The following is an 18058-nucleotide window of genomic DNA, read 5'->3' as shown; positions in this document are numbered from 1 at the left end:
ACCAACTAAGTGTTCAAAGCTCAGTAATTCATTCAGGAGTGGAGGGCATGTGAACTTGTGTTGAGTTTGACTCCAAACAGCATTTGCTAACAGAAGCATCGACAGGAAAACAGGATTGGCTCAAATAAGAACTGAGATAACAGTCTAGTGTTTGTGAACATATTAGATTTTCAGGGCATGTTTAACAGGTCAACATAACCTCTGCTTCTGAGAACACTTATGCTTGTGCTTTAATACAAATATGTGAAACCTTACAACAAAGACACTTCATACTTTCTGTGATTCAGGCCTTGTCCACATCACTAAGTTAACTGTGGAAAAAGCAGTTGATTTGTAAACATCATGCACCTTTACATCCTAACTTGGAGATAATAAAAAGGCTCATATGCAAGAGACAAGGATACATCAATATCAGAAATGCCATTATAGAAAATCGTAGCAGATTCACTTTTTTGACAAGGTGTTATCTCAGTCAATGGGAATTTAGTAGATAAATTGCTATTTTATAGCAATTACGATACATTCCCCCATGAAATCTCAGTGGTTCTCTCCAGAGAGCTAGCATCTCTCCAGAAAAGGTATAGATCATCCTCTTGCTATAAGCACAAAATCAATGGGACTGGTGGTATACTCATGCACTGAGAGAAAAATACACTGTGAGTGTCCTTAGCCAGGACTGGCAAGTCCAGGGTATATTGATTTCTTTGTTTTAACAGATTATATTTTCTTCTCCACTGTCATTCTTCGAAGCCACCTCTTCTCACTGCAGGCTTTCAGGCTAATTCTTTCCACAAGGAAGTGTTTCCCACACCTCTAAACATTCTCACCAGGACCTTTGCCATCAGCTTTGCTAACTGGTAAAGGAAAGCACTAGCTGGCTACTATTCACTTCAGCCAACTGATGTGACAGAAAAATCTACTAAAGGAAGAGGGCTGAAAATTTGCTGCCTTCATCACTAATGAGATTGCTTGAGGGGAAAGCCTGGATCATCCACACTGACACTGCAGCAATCCAGGGGAATATCTATGAGATACTCAGATAAGCAGAAAGGTCTTATTTTAGTGATGTTGAAAATGAAAATGAGAAATCTCAAGCAGAGAAGAAAAGCCTAAATAAACAATTTAAAAGACAAACAAGTCATCCTCCATTAAAATTCATTTGGAGGTAAACACCTACACCCTTTTTTACTCTGCTCTACAGAACTGCAGTGCTTGATGGGAATAAGGTGAGCATGCAGAGTACTCTGAACAATGTATCCTGTACTCTGATAGCACCACACTGACACACAAGAACAGTTCCCATTGCCTAATTAAATCCTAAGCTCTAGACCACAGTTTATTGCCCCCCAACAAAAGAGCACATTTTATTCTAAAGAATTCTCTCTGCTGAAAGCTTTAATATGCATTTTTTTTCCTGTCTTTGGATTGTTTTACTGTCTGGAGCTAGTACATTTCCTCATCCATATAAGAATGAGATTTTACAGTACAGTCAGTTTCATGCATCACTTCACTGCTGTGACTAAAATGTAACCGAGCCTTGGTGTGATTGGTGTGAAATCCAGCTGCTTTACTTATCAAGGTCTGAAACCACTGGAGTCCTTAATTTAAAACTAGAACTAAAAGGTTCTTTAGACTGGATGCAAATAATTCCCAAGTACTATTGCAGAATGTCTGCATCAGAGACAGCTTAAAAGTAAGGCAAACATGAAAGAGATGCACTGGAGCACTAAACTGGATACTTGGGGGCCAATGTTTGCCCCTTCCTTCCATTAAATCCTCTAAATAAAACCATCCTCATTTCACATAGCTTTATGGCATGTGTTTACCTTGAAGCTTTCATCAAAATATTTTGTGATTCTATGATTTTCATCAGAGCTAGGCACTGAAATCAGAGACGACAGCTAATGCCAAGTTTTATTCTGAAAAAGGAGGACTTAAAGATTGAGAAGAAAACCTCTGCTGCCGGTCACTGATTAATTTTAATAAGACAGTTGGTCTGTTAGGGTTGCTTTTAACACTTTATCTGCTTCAAATTCACATCTGATCATTCTACACTTTTTCATGCATCAGTCACAGAGCAGAGCTAAGGTGTAAGAGATGGCAGCCACCTTGCCATGGTATTCCTATACCACATGTCAAAGCCTATAACACAAGACAAGGCAAGGCAAGGCAAGGCAAGGAGAATTCAGGCAGCTGCAGACTGGGCAGCCTATGATGAAATTAAGGGGCAAATCCTTCTGGGAAGCAATGCCCAGGCATATGACAGACAAGGGGGTGACTGGGAACATCCAGAATAGATTTAACGAGACCAACCTCAGAACTGGCTCTGATGAGACATCTGTCTTGCTGGATGAGGTGAAAGCAGCAGAGGCATCTGCTGATTTTTGAAAGTATCTATAGCATCCTTGCAGCCAGATTTCTGAGATATAATGGAATAGGTGGACTACAAATTCAGTAGATAACTGGAATATCTGAGACTTGATGAAAATGGTCAGCCATTCCAAGTACAAGTGGTAGCTGGTCAATATTTGTGTTCCCCACAGGATAATGCTGGGGTCAATACAGCTAAAGATCTGCAGGTAAACTAGAGGCACTGTAAAAGCCATCAAAGACATTCAGAGCAGTGCTGTATCTGAAGCTATGGTTTGGCTGAACTTGAGTTGGAAAATTCACAAATAAGCTGGAGAGGGACTTTTTACAAGGGCAAGTAGTGATAGGACAAGGGGATATTGCTTCATACAAAAAAAAAAAGAAAAGATAGGTTTAGATTATATATTAGGAAGAAATTCATTACTGTGAGGCTGGTGAAACACTGGAAAAGGTTATCCAGAGAGGTTGTGGATGCCCCATTCCTGGAAGTGTTCTAGGTTGGATGGGTTTTGAGCAACCTGGTCTGGTGAAAGGAGTCTCTGTCCACAGCAAGGGCACTGGAACTGGATGATCTCTAAGTCCCTTCCAGTCCAAACCATTCTATGATCTCAACATTGTAACAAAGAATATTTGGATTACCAACATAATTATATTCTCACAATTATATGGCAATAACAAATGAAATATAATTTCCTAGTCTCATCTTCCACTGGTTAAATCATCTAAATGCTCTGACACTGACAAAATAATTCTTCTCCATACCAAAGTTTGACCAAACCCTGTGGCTTTTAGACTTCAACACATATGGATGATGGTTTTGATTGTTCCACGGCACATGCTTAATGATATCACAATAAGCAATTTGTTAAATATACCTGAAAACTTGGGAGCTATCTAAATCCTTCTCATGAGCTAAGAAGATCTTGCAATTTGCATTTACTGTAGGATCACAGCACCAAGACAAATCTCCTCAATACAGCAGCTATTATTTTAGAGGAACAAAAGATCAAGATTTCAGTAGGATTATAACTGTTTTCATGGAACAAAGGGCAAAATATATAGGCCTATTATGGACAGGCAAACCAATTACCAGCTGTGGTACAGGTCAAGTAGCAAAAGCAGGCCAAACTATTGGACACTGCTTCACTGAAATCAATGGAAAAGAGCAGCTTATTTCAGTGATAAATAACATGCTATAAGTTTCACTAGCATTTTAAAAAAGGGTTTAATAAGAAAACCTTTCACTGCAGTGACCAACAATTACACCATGTAACATGCGAGGGAAAATGTCATTTGTCACAGAGAGGGAAGGTAGGAATGTAGATCTGAATTAGATTGTGAAATGAAGGAATGTGCGCAGTTTGCATGCAACAGACAACTTGGCTCCTAACTGAAGAAGAGTAGGAAAAATATTCTGGTTTTTAAGCCCAGGGAATACTTTAAATTATCAGCTATTTAAGAAGGTATTCCATGTACTTGGAATATTCAAATTTGCCATGAATGAGCAAGCATTCGGCATTTGTGATGCCTGCACTCCCTGTCTGGTGCACTGAAACTTGCTGGCAGCCATCCCAGAATCTTTCAAGGAAGAGTGCATGGACGTTTGCAATAATTTATTGGCCACTGCTTGCAAGCCTCTGAGAAATAACATTAAAATTTTAACTTATTGCTGGACCATTTTAAGTTATGACAATTAAAAACTATTGTTAAGGACATGGTGAAACTTTCCTGATCTTGGGAACTGATTTGGCAGTGAACAGCAGAAGCATTCTGTGAAGACTCATGGTCTGACTTCACTATTCCCCTTCCAGAGAGCAGTGTGGCTATGCCAGCAAGTGTTTATTTATTTAACTTCTAAAGCTGTCACTGGAGAGAGATGCTATTGCAAGAATGTCCCACCTGATTAATTTCCTCTGATAGCCAAAGGCTTCTTGTGCATTATTTCCAAAAAAAGAAAATGAGCTTAGAGGAAGGGATAGTCTTGTAAATTACCAGAATGTATCTATCTACATGTGCTCCTGCTTCCAAGGTTTATTTATGGGAAAACAAAAAAAACCCCATGCCATTCCTTTCTAAAGACAACCCCTTTCTTTGGGTACCAGCTCCTTTGTTTGGGTACCAGCTCCATGACATTTGGATTTACTTCCATGTTGAGAAACGGTGACCTTGTTCTTTTCCTTTCTTTCTTCGTTTGTATGGAAACTATTTCACAGGTGGAGATCTTTTTTTAATTAAAAATCCTTATTCAATGGGAGGTAAGAAATCAGAAACAAAAGCAAAACATAAATGCAAATAAGTATGTGGGAGAAGTTAAATAATGTTTAATTGGTGGATGGAACTGCTTTCAACAGTATCTCTTAGAAGCTCTTCTAATACTATTAGCCAGATAAATTCATGCTTTCAGAAATTTAAACTAGGATGAAGATGCTTCCTTGAAACATGTCTGAACCTCCTCATGACTCTCTAGAAGAACAGAAACCTGTCTGTGAAGAACTTCAACATAATTGTGCAGCATTTGTGAATGCTTAATTGTGAAAGTTTACTTCTTTACCTGTGTTCTTGCCATGAACAGTATTAAATAACGCAAAAGTGTTATCTTTCTGGAGATGCTTAATATTTTTAATAACCAAATTACTATGACACTGAGATCATCAATATATTACAATATATTACAGAAATGTAAAAGGAATTATTTTAAAATAATACTTTTTTTCTAACAACCTAGGATGAACACAAAGCTGAATATTTATGATTTCAGAGTTTCTAAATTGCAGAAATTGGTAGCAACCCTTTATGAGTATATTTACAACTGCAGAGGTTATTTGAAATAACGATCATATTTTCATTTAGGTATACACCATAGTTTACAGCTTATACAAGGCTTCTCATTTCAGAATTGTGAAAATCTGAATGTATCTTCTCCTTTCTTTTCTGTCCTGTTCTGCCATCTGGATTGCACTGTGATTTTATGGTCAGCTTTCACTGGAGTGGTTAACAGCAAACCTTGCTGAACATATACATAATTAAATATCAAACTTCATGTGGTTATTAGTGAGACATATTTCATACCAATATCTCACTTCAATAGTACGAAATGCAATAGAAATTTCAATAGAAATGCAATTTTGGTTTCAGTAGAAAGAAATGCACTTAACTTAATAGAATTGCATCAATATTGTGGAGGTGTGAGATCAGATTTTGTAGACTGAATGGAGTTACCATAAATATGGATTTAATCCACACACTCTTCAACTTTCAGGTACTTGCAAGAGATATCTAGGAAAAGACTGATCTGTATATGCATACATTAATGTGTACGAATACAAAAAATCACAGAATCCTCTGGCCTGAAAAAGACCTTCAAACATCAAAAATACAACTGTAAATCAAGCACTGCCATAATAATCTCTAAACCATATCCCCACATGCCACATCCATACACCTTTTGAATATTTCCAGGGATGGCATCTCCACCACTTTCCCTGGGTTGTCCATTCCAATGCCTGATGACCATTTCTGTGAAATTCATTTCCCTAATATCCAATCTAAACCTCCCCTGTTGTAAATTCACGCTATTTCCTCTTGTCCTGTCACTTGTAGCCTGGGAGAGGAGACCAATCCCAGTTTGGCTGCAGAGAGTGCTGAGGTCCCCCCTGAGCCTCCTTTTCTCCAGGCTGAACACCCCCAGCTCCCTCAGCTGCCCCTCACAGCACTTGTGCTCCAGAGCCTTCCCCAGCTCCGCTGCCCTTCCCTGGACACGCTCCAGCCCCTCAATGTCTCTCTGGCACTGAGGGGCCCAGAACTGAGCACAGGATTGGAGCTGTGGCCTCAGCAGTGCTGGGTACAGGGGGACGGTCACTGCCCTGCTCCTGCTGGCCACACCTGGCTGAGCCAGGCCAGGATGCCATCGGCCTTCTGGGCCGCCTGGGCACACCCTGGATCATGTTCAGCTGCTGTTTGCCAGCACTCCCAGGTCCTTTTCCACCGGGCAGCTTCCCAGGCACTGCCCCCAGCCTGCAGCACTGCCTGGGGTTGCTGTGACCCAGGGGCAGGATGCAGAACTCGGCCTTGCTAGGCCTCATACCATCAGCATCAATGCCGCAATGATGGGAAGAAGCAAGAATGGAGCCAGAGACTACTTTTAAAGAACAAAAGGTTCTGAACTCAAATTTTAATATATGAAAAGCTATTTAAACGCTGAAAACTAGATTTGGGGCTTTTGTTTGTTTGTTTGTTTTTGTTCAGAGAGTGGTTCCAGAGAGATCGAATAGCCTCCATGCTTGGAAATATTAAAAACCTGACTTGACATGGTCCTGAGCAACCTTCTATTGATGGCCCTGCCTTGAGGAAGAGCATTTAAGTTCCTGAGGTGGCCTCCCACTTAATCTATTCCCCGATTCTGTGAGTTTCAGTTATGATAAAATACTGACTTCTTATTTGCTTTGACCTTGATAGTTGTAGATTATTAATTGGTGAATTAAGAAAACACACCATTTAAATATCATTTGTCACCTGACCCTGTTATCAAAATTAGTATTCAGCAACACTGCCTCTCTTAGCTCAATTTTGTGCCAGAGTTTGGTATGGGTAGAAGGTTGGATAGGAGTGAAAGTATTAGTGATTAATTTATACCATTTACATGGTGTGATCTGAAAATGCTGTGAAAGATAGGCAGAGATTACATCAAATTGCTCTTACCTGCCTCAGGGCTGTTCTAACTTAGGATAAAAAAATAAAACTTAAGCTGTAAGCTGAAACAGATAGGTATCTGAAATAAATTATGATATAATCTACTGCTCTCTTTGCTGCAAGGTTACCCCAGTGCCTATAAACATTCCTCAGAGATCCACTCTGTCTGTGTTTAAAAGCCACCAAACATTTCTAATTTAAGGATTTGTTAAAGCTGTTCATTACTCCTCACATCCTCCAAGAACAAGCCTTTAATCTTGTCAGAAGTTTATGACTAAAAAAAATTCTTAACTGAAATTTTTAAAAGATTTCTCTGTGGTGAGGTACTTTAGCCCAGAGAGCTGATAACAGTCAGGGAATTTGGCCTTTAGTTCAAAAACAAAAGGCAAACTGTTATAAAACCTTTTTTCTTTTTCCTGTAACCAAACCACCACCAACAAAAAAGCCTATTAAATCAAGTATTAAAACTGTAACTGGAAAAATGTTATGCATCTGAATTTTCTGAGCACTATCAGATCAGCTTGATACCTGCAGCCTGCATAATTAGCTTCAATAAAGCATCAAATGCTATTTTATACTTATGTGGTTATTTAAATATATGGGATACTGGGCCAAATAGGATCTGAGAATGAAATGATATTTGGAGAACAGAACCAGTACAGGATACAGGATCCTAATCAGCTTCTATTAAAAACAGAACAGACCCTTCATTTCTTTTTCATACATATCTACTGGCATCAAATCCAGCCTGGATGAATAAGGGACACACAGATCATGTTCCACACACCCACAGAAGATCAAAACACTCTTGAAAGTCACACAGTGATACTTGGGTGAAATTTTTCCCCAACAATGGTGGTGCTTGCCTGAAATTTCTGACATGCCAAAAAGGGAGAAAAGTAAAGCGGTTCACTTCTTGCTGAATGGGTGCTCAGGGCTTTATTAAAGATTCCTTTGAAATGCTGAGCCCAGAAACAAAGAAAGCCAACCTGTCTTGGAAACTGTACACCAGTTCTGTGTCTACAGAATAACCTGCAGGTGCCTGAGGTTATTCTCCTGCTTCAAGGATAACAGCCACAGGAGAGCCCACATTCCTGCCATTCACCTCTTACTCTCCAAGTCAAGGTGGGCACATGAATGGCAGGGGGCCTGTGCCAGATCCTGGTTCATGCCCAACAATGACCAGGCTGACAATTTAGCAATATAATGACAGTATTTCAGGGCCTGGGAACACTTCTTGACAGTTTTCCCTAATACAGATATAGTCTATATACCCCTTTTAAGAGCAAAGCCTCATAATTTGATAACAAGTAACAAACACTGGACTACAGTTCTCTCTTGCTCCTTATAACATGCTTAAGGTATGGGGGGATGGGATCTGAGATGTAAATAAATGATAGATTGCACAGAATTGGAATTGTGATTTGGGAATTATAATTTTAAAGTTACAAATAAGAATGAACGTGATTACATAACTTGAAAATAGATGACAACATGAGAAATCAAATAAAATTTTTAACTCCAGATCTGGTGTGAACACTACAATGGCTGCCATCCTAAAGACTCCTAACAGACCTCCTACATTTATACTGCACATGAAGGGCAATTTCGTCAGGCCCCTCAGAGCACAACTGTGACTTCTCAATAGTGTTTCTTTCTGCCAGCTAAACACCCCTTTGCTTTACCATTTGGTGGATGATTTGAACTAACAGAAGGAAACAAGAAACATAACCCAGAAATGTGTGCTTTGCTCAATTACAGACAAAGATGTTACACCACAATAATGTTCCCTGCCAACATAATGAAAAACAAGGAAATGTTCACATCCTAAAAAAACCAGCTGCACATACAGGTGTCTGCACCAGATGCTTCCCTAAGCACAATGTGATAAAAGTGATTATTCCTCACTCAACAGAGAACAGTCCCTAAGCAGGGTATTTAAAGAAGGATGATAACACAGGTAATTAGGAGCCCCACGCTTTACACAAAAAGCAATGATTACGAGGGTAAAGCTTAGAATCATATGTCTTTACATGTGGACCTGTGTTTTTATTTGTGAATTTATCATAAAAATGGGCAGTTTTCAGTCTGATTTCTCAAGTGAGATCCTACCTGGAAACTGATTAAGGATTGAACAACACATCCCTGGTTTTAATAGGTGGTGCCTTGCCCTGTGACTCCAACAGGAACGTGAGCGCCAGAATGTAACACCTGACTGATGGACTTTCCTATGAGGAGTGAAGGAATATCCTGTCCTTTTCCCAAAGTATGTGTAAGTATGTCCCAAAGTATTTTCCTACCTTTGGACTTCCTGTCATGGTAGCTCCTGCCTCGATAATGGTGCCCACTGTCTGTGTACAGATTCTCAAGGTCTTCTTGCCAGGAGTCCGGGTTGAAGTGTTTGAGCAGATCCTCCACCGTGTCAAAGGCGGCGATGGTCTGATCCAGCGCTTCCGCCGTGAGCGTAGGGTCAGTCACTGATGGAGAGGGATAGGATACCCCCTAAGAGTGACATACATCTCAGTGTACTTGGAATAAATCACAGCACCACTTTAAACAACTGAAAACAGTTACTGACAAGCTTGTTTCATTACTGAGCGAAACAGTTACTTCGGGCCATCTTTTCAAGTCTTTGGACCAGGACTTTCTTACACCTGTGTTTTCTTTTTCTAAGAAGAGATACCAAGAAATTTCCAAGTAAACCCCAGAGAGATGCTAGGAGCAAAAGTACTGCCACTGGTGGACTTTCAGTATTCAGATGCAGTCTTCAAATGGAATGATGGTTAGCATATATGCAAAGAAGCAATGAAAATGTCTTTTGAAAGCACTGTGATGGCCGCAGCCACAGAAATGGAAATGACAGTTGCTATTTCACATCAGGCAGATCAGAGACCACAGCAGAGAAAGACAAATGCAAAGAAGTCCACTAGACAATCTTTCTCTGGTCAATTTGGACAACAATTTTGGCATGGCTAGAGACTTGGAAAAATGGCCCTTTTTTACCCAAAATTAAATGTATTAAAAAACAAAGATGAATTGACATCGAACTGACATTTTACCAAAAATATAACTTACTAAACAAACAGAAAAAACCATGATATTTGGATCTTGGAGATGTTCGTGGGTGAGAAGCTGGACATGACCTGGCAATATGTTCGCAGCCAGGAAAGCCAATGGTGTCCTGGGCTGCATCCAAAGCAGCGTGGGCAGCAGGGCCAGGGAGGGGATTCTGCCCCTCTGCTCTGCTCTGCTGAGATCCCGCCAGCACTGGGGTGTCAGCACAGGGAGAACATGGACCTGCTGGAGTGAGTCCAGAGGAGGGACACCAAGGTGATTAGTGGGATGAAGGAAAGACTATGAGAATTGGAATTGTTCAGCCTAGAGAAGAAAAGGCATCAGGGTGACCTAACTGTGTCCTTCCAATGCCTGAAGGGAGCCTACAAGAAAGATGAAGAGAAACTTTTTACAAGAGGAGGTAGTGATAAGACAAGGTGGAATGGCTTTAAAATGAAAGAGGGCAGGTCTGGATTAGATTTAAGGAAAAAATTCTTTACTGTGAGGGTGATGAGACACTGGAACAGGTCTGAAAGAGTGTGTGGATGCCCCATCCCTGACAGTGTTCACAGTCAGGTTGGAGAGGGCTGATAGCAGCCTGGTCCACTGAAAGGCATTCCTGCTCACTGCAAGGGCATTGAAACTAGGTGATCTCTAAGGAACCTTCCAACCCTAAACATTCTATAATTCTACGATCTCAGCAATATAACAATGAGTATTTGGATGAGTAGCATAGTAGTATCCTCACAATTATAACACCAAATGGAATACTTATTTTCCACCAGTAAGGACCAAGTACAGTTCTCTGAGTGTTCCCACTGAACTTCGGCACAATTTGACTTTGACAGAATGACTACAGCATTTTCAGTTTTATTGGAGAGGACTTGAAACACTGTTAAAATTCTTAATTTAGTATCAAAATATTCACTATCCTGATATCACTTTTTCCATTATCCAAGCACAAGGCCGAACAGTATGTAAAATATGCACAAGAAAAAGTATTAATACAGATCTCTTACTTTCTGAAGAACAACAATCAATTTTGTCCAAAAACAGGCATAGTATAGCACACAAATTGTTTGGTCTTATAAGTTCAAATGTTAGGGAGAAACCCCTAGAAACCTAAATTCTTTCATGAAAACCCAGCTCTGAAGTACTGCACCAGAAATATGCCAGTTAAAATTAATGGCTTCCCAAAATATTTGTTTTGCCTCATCTCCCAAGTAAATGCATATGTTAAACTATTAATCTTTGTGATTAACTTCACTCAGTTAGGTCAAAATGGGAGGGTCAACTCATTTGAGTAAATTCACTCGTTTGCAGGATTGTGTCTTCCAATTCCTCCTATAATGGTTTAAATGTATATATATATATATATATTTAATATATATATTAATGGTAAGCTGTATCTCTTTAATGGTAAGCTGTATCACACAGCTAACAACTCTTCACATTTTCCTGCATATGTTTGCTGAAAATATGGACTGTCCAAAATCATTAAAAACCAGGAAGAGAAGAAACAGCAAACATTACAATAGTGCAGTCAAGAAAGCATAGCTGCACTTTACAGCTTAGCACCAACAGCCCAAGAAGTTTCAGTGGGCCCACCTGGGATCACAGTGCCCTTCTAGTGCAGTGCCAAGGCACAGTGCAGAGGCCTGTAAAAATTCATGATCCCTTAAAAAGGAGGGCACCCCTTGAAGCCTCTCTCCTGACTTCTACATGGCGTGGGCTAGAAACTGTCAGAGAGGTGTAAGTCCCAGCAGTAGAAAAGCTCACAGCAGCAAAGTGAACACAGCATTGGTATCTAAAGCAGTGCTGCAGGAGCATCATGCAGAGTGCTAACACAGGGGCTGGGGTTACAAAAGGGAAAGGCGCCTAAACACTACTTTCTTACTGAGGAGAGCTTGGTGGAGCTCATGGCAGTCCAGTAGGGAAAGATCAGCCCCTGACTGCCTTTCAAAAGTGAGAGAGATGCTCTAAGAATGCTGAAGAAACGGGAGCATAAAAATCAGGCCACAGGTGTGTGGTTTACTCAGTGCAGGAGTCTTCTTCCCACATGTTCAACTGCACATTTCATTTCAGAAGTGGAGGTCAAGCTGTGAATATGCAGGGCATGTCAAACTCATACAGGCAGCTGGGATTCCCCATTTTCTTTTCAAATAAAAGCTCCTACTCAAGAGATTTGTGCAGCCTTGCTAAAACACAGAAGAAAGCTTAACTTTTTCTTAGTGGCAGCCAAATCAAGAGGAATTATTTCAACAGCTGAGATAGCCTCCTGGCAGCAGCATCATGTGACAGGCCCAAAAACAACTTCAAAGCTGCCAACCCAACTGCCCCTCTTTTGTCCTGCCAAGAATGAGGCGCTGGCTTTGGGAGGCTTTGTGCTTGTCATAATCTGACTTCTGAGATCATATCCAAAGAAGGGTCAAGAAGAAATGTAAGAAGCAACAAGGAGCGAAGATCTTCCACATTATGTACCTCCTTTGCAGTTCTTAAAAGCACTGAGTATATTTTTAATTTACTGCAACACAAAGGTATCTTTTTTTTTTGTATGTGCTCTTGCCCCTAATTTCTGTTCACTCATTCTTTTCACTTTCCTATCTCTATAGTGAGCCTGACAGGCAATTCAATGTGCACCACAGCTTTTTGTTGGTCATAAAATTACTTTACATATAATGGAAACTAACTTTATAAGGAGTTAGGTTTTGTTTCCTTTTTTTTCCTGGGTTTGCTGTGATAGGTTAAGGGTAGAAGCATTTTTTTAAACTCTCTGAGAAAAAACTCAAACAAAAAACCAAGCGAAAATATAACTCTGTAGTATGACCTCAAACATGGAAGAAAGAATTTGCTCACTCAAAAAATTTTATTCTGAGAGTTGTAATCTGTCTATATCCTAAAATGAGTCTTTGAGTTACTTGTGGGTTTGAGAGAAGAAACTCAGACCTGCCATGCTACCTGAGCATCAGCAGAATTGCATGTCACCTTGTCCAAGACTCACAGGTCTAAGTTTGTCCTTCTGCTTCTCAAGACCATAACAGAATCCCTGAATCTTTCTCTCTGGAAGAACTTGGATGTCCTCAGACATTTTCCTTGGTGCCTTTGTGAAAAATTGCTCAATCTCCCTGCCTTATTTTCTCTGAGGATAAAAAGGACTTGTGGGTGCAATGTGCTGGAGAAAGTATATTTTATTAGATAGGGAATGACACAGGAAAGCCAATGAAACCGAGGTTCTGCTTCTGGTTTAGCTGTAGGTTTCCACGTGACCTTGGGCATCAGCTTGCTACCTGTAATATTTGTATTGAACTTACTTAGCTGCAACATATTAAAAATTTTTTTAAGAAAAAAAATATAGAAGCAAAAAGATGAACTTGATTTTTCAATATGAAAGGGATATTGGGTTATTGTTTGTTATATTGAGCATTTTATGACACGAAGGATGGTAACTAACATGGCATTTACCATAGGCTTAGTCTCATTTACATACTTACCTGATGAGGGAGCCCTAGGCTTACTTTTTCAAACATCAGACTACCATATTTTTTTACAAAATATGCCATTACACTGAGGTGTTTTTCTCATGCCCACATTAGAATGAAAAATGGATCTGTGTCTTTTAGTAAACCTGTTCTATCATCTCCTGCTTGGCACATCCAGTAGAGCTCATCCCTGCTAACATCCCTCCTCAAGACTTTCAGCACAGTTGGTTCCAGGCAATTAGTGAATCGTATCATGAAGGGCAAGTGTCATTTGCAAATTCAAGAGTAAACACAAGTGAGATTGGCTTAACATCTTCTAATTTTGGCAGCACAGAGTCTTCTCTCTACTTGCTGCCTCAATTGGACCCCTATCAGTAGAATTAACCCATATTTTATTCACTGCTCATTCACTAGCTACTCCTGGCAGCTACTGTAACAAAGGCACTATTAATAAGCTCTCTTCCATGAATGCTTCAGACATTGGTCTCATTTACCCCCATCTCATGTGTTTTAAGAGGAGTTAACAAGAACCATGACGTGGTGTGGAGTAGGCAGCAAAGCACACAGAAGAGGACTGCCCATATTATGAATTCTCATGCTACTGTGCCATTCCCCAGCACGGGGAAACAGCAGAGAGGGCAGATTATTTGCCAATGACACAAATCAAATGTAATGAAGACAAAACTAAATTTTTTTACTAGCTTACTTGGGTTTTTTTCTTTCTTGATTTTTCTCCCAAGCTGCAATTCACTGCTGAATGTGGAGTAACTGTACCTGACTTCAGATATAATATTTTATTGGAAACACTTAAAAAAATCTCAGTATTGACAATGAAATGCCAGATCCATTTTCCTGCCAGCCTGCTTTATGTATGGTCTTCCATGTAAGTCGAGACATTAAATGATAGATTAAAAATTTAGGTTTGTATCTGGTATTTTCATACTGGCAGGATGAGTTTGAAAACAAGAAATGTTTCCCAATGGCTGTCTCATGTGTTTACAACAGCAAAGGGCATTTCCTGAATCTTTTATCCCTAAAAACATACTGTTTGAGTCCAGTTTTATCAGTTGGATAAAAACTTTATTCATCTTCTTTCAAAGGTGAATACACGGTTTCTCTGTACAGATGCCATTTTATTGACTTGGATTCAAGCCACTCTATCAATCCATTGACAGGCAAAACAGTGAGAAATTACTTACTGAGACAGAGCTTGTGACTGACTCCCAGTTGGTTTCTGAGGCTGCATGCTGGAAATCATCCTAAGGAGAGAAACACACAGGAAAAATCACCATTAAGGCAATATCCTAAATTAATTACAAAATCTAAAAAATTTTCAGCATTCGACATCTGTCACTTTTTCTAACCATTTTTAATGCAAAAGTCCCTTGCTATGTGTCACTCCTCAATAAAGCTACTTCTAATCAGGTTCCTCCCTTTTCAATGTTTATAAAATCCTTGTGTGCTTGCTTGGACAAGAATGGATGAATATTATTATTGTTATTGTTGTTATTATTATTATCATCATAATCAGCCACAATAACAGTAATAATAATAATACCAACCCGATCTATGCTGCTTTGCATAGCAAAACCTAATCTGGTCAAGGACATTACATTCATCTGCCAACATAAATATTAAACAACATCTCTGTATGTCTACAACCAGAGTATTAATGCAGTTGCCAAACTGAGCTGTTGGAAAGAATGTGAACATGCTAATTCCCTGGTACTACTTAGTCCAGCTGAAAAGCAGGATAATCTAATCCATCTCAAAAGTAGTCCTAACATGACTGCACTGCTTTTGGTACTTGTGCTGAACAGTTCATGATCATCACTGCACTATGTATTGTTACATCAAAAAACCCAGCCACAGTACATTGCCATTAACAGTGTCATTGCACAGAATCTTTGGCATTTATGATTAATCTGAGCACAGGGATGGGATTCATAACATCTATCTTAGGACAACTATGAAGCTAACATCTAAGCAAGTCTTGTTTCCATTTCCAATCAACTAAACCTGGCATTTCTGGGGTGTAAAATCATCTGATCTGGGTTAGAAGCTTTACTTGGGATGACAGTGCACCCTGAAAATGGATTTTTGTCTCCATTGTATAAAGGGAACCTGGGAGGCTGATCTTAGAAACAGATGTCAAAACTGCAGATATTGACATGTGGTCATCTAAATCCCAATCCACTTGTCTGACCAGTGATGAGCAATCACTACTAAATAATGAAGAAGCCATTTCTTTAATCTTTTGGCAGCTTTATTCATTTCCAATTGGATAACTAAACTGTGAAAAATGGAAAAAAAAAGGGAGCATTACAGAATGGTTATTAAACACAGACATGCAGTGAATAGCTAGTGATCAGCATGAATATGCAGGTAAGGAAAGTGGACTGAAGTGACAGTATACCAAGATTTTAATTTCTAATAATAGAATATATAATGAAAAGGTTTAAGAAACCTGGATCAATGCCTGTGCTCACGACTTCATACTGAGTCAGTATCTGATAAGCATTTTTTTAAGCTGGCAACTGAAAGGGGAAATGGAAAGGAAACTGCACAGCTGATGCTTGCTAGACTTGATCCTGTATTGCACCATACATATATATATATTTGCATATATTAAATTATTTCTTAGGAATGGAAAACCAAAAATTGATCTCATAATTTGCTAATTCGCCAATAAAATGCTCCTTTACCCAAGAAGGAAGAGAGCTGCTTTCAGATCCAGAATCAATATACTTGGTTTTTTAATGTTTTCCGTTTGCTATAGAAAAATATTTAATGCCTCAAAAGTTACAGGATTGTTTATTCAAAAATGTTACTGTTTCTTCTTCTTCAGTATTTAAGATTAGAAGAAATTAAGAAATCTCAACACTAAGTGACCACTGAAGCTGCAGAGCAATAAAAACATTTATAACTATGTGGTCATTTTCTGCTAAGAATACAGAAGAAAAACTGGTGAAATTTTCAATGCAGATTTTTTCTTAAAAATAGTAAAGAGATCTGAAAGTTATAATCAGATCATACACCATTCTGAATATGCCTCTTTTGGCCACATTCTCTACACATTTGGTTGCCCAGTTTTTGACAAGCAGCAATTTAAATTAAATAAAAATGTATTTGAAAAGCTTATGAACCCTCTGGTAAAGTCTGCCAGTTGCAGAACTTGGAAATAATTTCCTCTCTGTCATTAGCTTCCATTTAGCACTTCCAGGAAAAAAAAGTGGCATTGAGTTCTAAAGCATTATTTTAAAACAGAAACAATTTGCTTCACTGAATGTTTTGAGAAGACTGCAGTCTTATGTTCAAAGGGATGGGCCACTTTTTTATCTAAATGAGGATATAAAAACTGTTTCTTTAGTCTGTGATTCTTTGAGTTGGTTCATGCCAGGAAACCCCTCCAAAATCCTGATATAGACACGTGTACCACCTGCTTCTTGGATCTCAAACCTGATGACTGCACATTTCAACTCTGATTATATTCAATCTGCATAAACTATTCACAACTCTATGGCTTTGTTCCACCACCACTCAAGGCAGCTGCAGTCATTCTTGGCTTTGTGGTGCTTTCAACCTCTACAGTTTGGAGATTATTATTATCTATGGCTTCTGCTCGCAGCTATTTCAAATAATAATATCAAAGTGGTTCTCATCATTACAAAACCCTCTCCTCCTTCTCACCATCGCCCCTAGCAGAAGCTGAAGGACAAATCTATTTTCAGTGCTATCTGTTTCAATTCATTCTACCTCGTTCATGTGAATTTGCCTGTGATGGCTTTGGCTGTTGTTTTGCTGTTGCTTCTTCATTACTTGAAACAACATTAAAACTTTTATTTCAAACATTAAAAAAAACACCAAAATTCTCATCTGTTTTCTTACTGAATCAGGAACAACAGGGTGGTAATAATTTGGGTACATCACCTTGACAACAGTGCTTCTATTTTTGTATTTGTGTCATGGTAACATAAAAACTTTACTAGAGACTTCAGCGAAGCATTGAATTAACTGTTCTACAAGCAGCAAAAATACAGGCAGAACAACAGAACTACCAATCACCTTCTGATAGCAGCTACACTCAGTGAAGAAAAATTACTTCCAAACATCAACTTCCAAAATTACACCTCAGCAAGACAAATTCTGAGTCTGTCCCCAGAGTTAAATATGTATGGACATTGATGTATTGTTCCTGGCTCTGTTTTGGACAAAGAAAAGCTACTCTCTTCTTTGCAGATGGACTTTATAGCCTGTCTCTCACCACTGATGGCCACTAAGTGACAAGGAGTCACAGGGAATAATCCCTGTTCCACCCAGGTCTTTGCAAGTGGAGATCATGATGCAAAATCAAAGTTATCGATGATATAAGGGACTGCAGAGCCAGATAGCACTGATTCCTGAGGGAGATGATTTGCAGCCATAACCTGCAGCAGCACAGGCTCTGCTGTGTTGAAGCCATGGGG

General features: G+C 39.2%; 1 protein-coding gene across 4 annotated transcripts in view; it reads right to left on the bottom strand.

Annotated features, from left to right (window-relative positions):
• Nucleotides 1-18058, bottom strand: part of PDGFD (platelet derived growth factor D) — a 137589-nt gene that overhangs the window by 15361 nt on the left and 104170 nt on the right. For all 4 annotated transcript variants that reach the window (XM_058045207.1, XM_058045209.1, XM_058045208.1 and 1 more), the window contains 2 exons: nucleotides 14792-14851; nucleotides 9360-9561 (listed from right to left, as the gene is read on the bottom strand). In XM_058045207.1, coding sequence (XP_057901190.1) covers nucleotides 9360-9561; nucleotides 14792-14851 — 262 coding nt within the window. The remainder of the gene's footprint in view (nucleotides 1-9359; nucleotides 9562-14791; nucleotides 14852-18058) is intronic.

Source organism: Melospiza georgiana, chromosome 2, assembly GCF_028018845.1.
Source record: "Melospiza georgiana isolate bMelGeo1 chromosome 2, bMelGeo1.pri, whole genome shotgun sequence".
Taxonomy (NCBI): Eukaryota; Metazoa; Chordata; class Aves; order Passeriformes; family Passerellidae; genus Melospiza; species Melospiza georgiana.
Note: the sequence above shows the minus strand (reverse complement) of the source record. Positions and strands in the feature narration are given on the sequence as shown.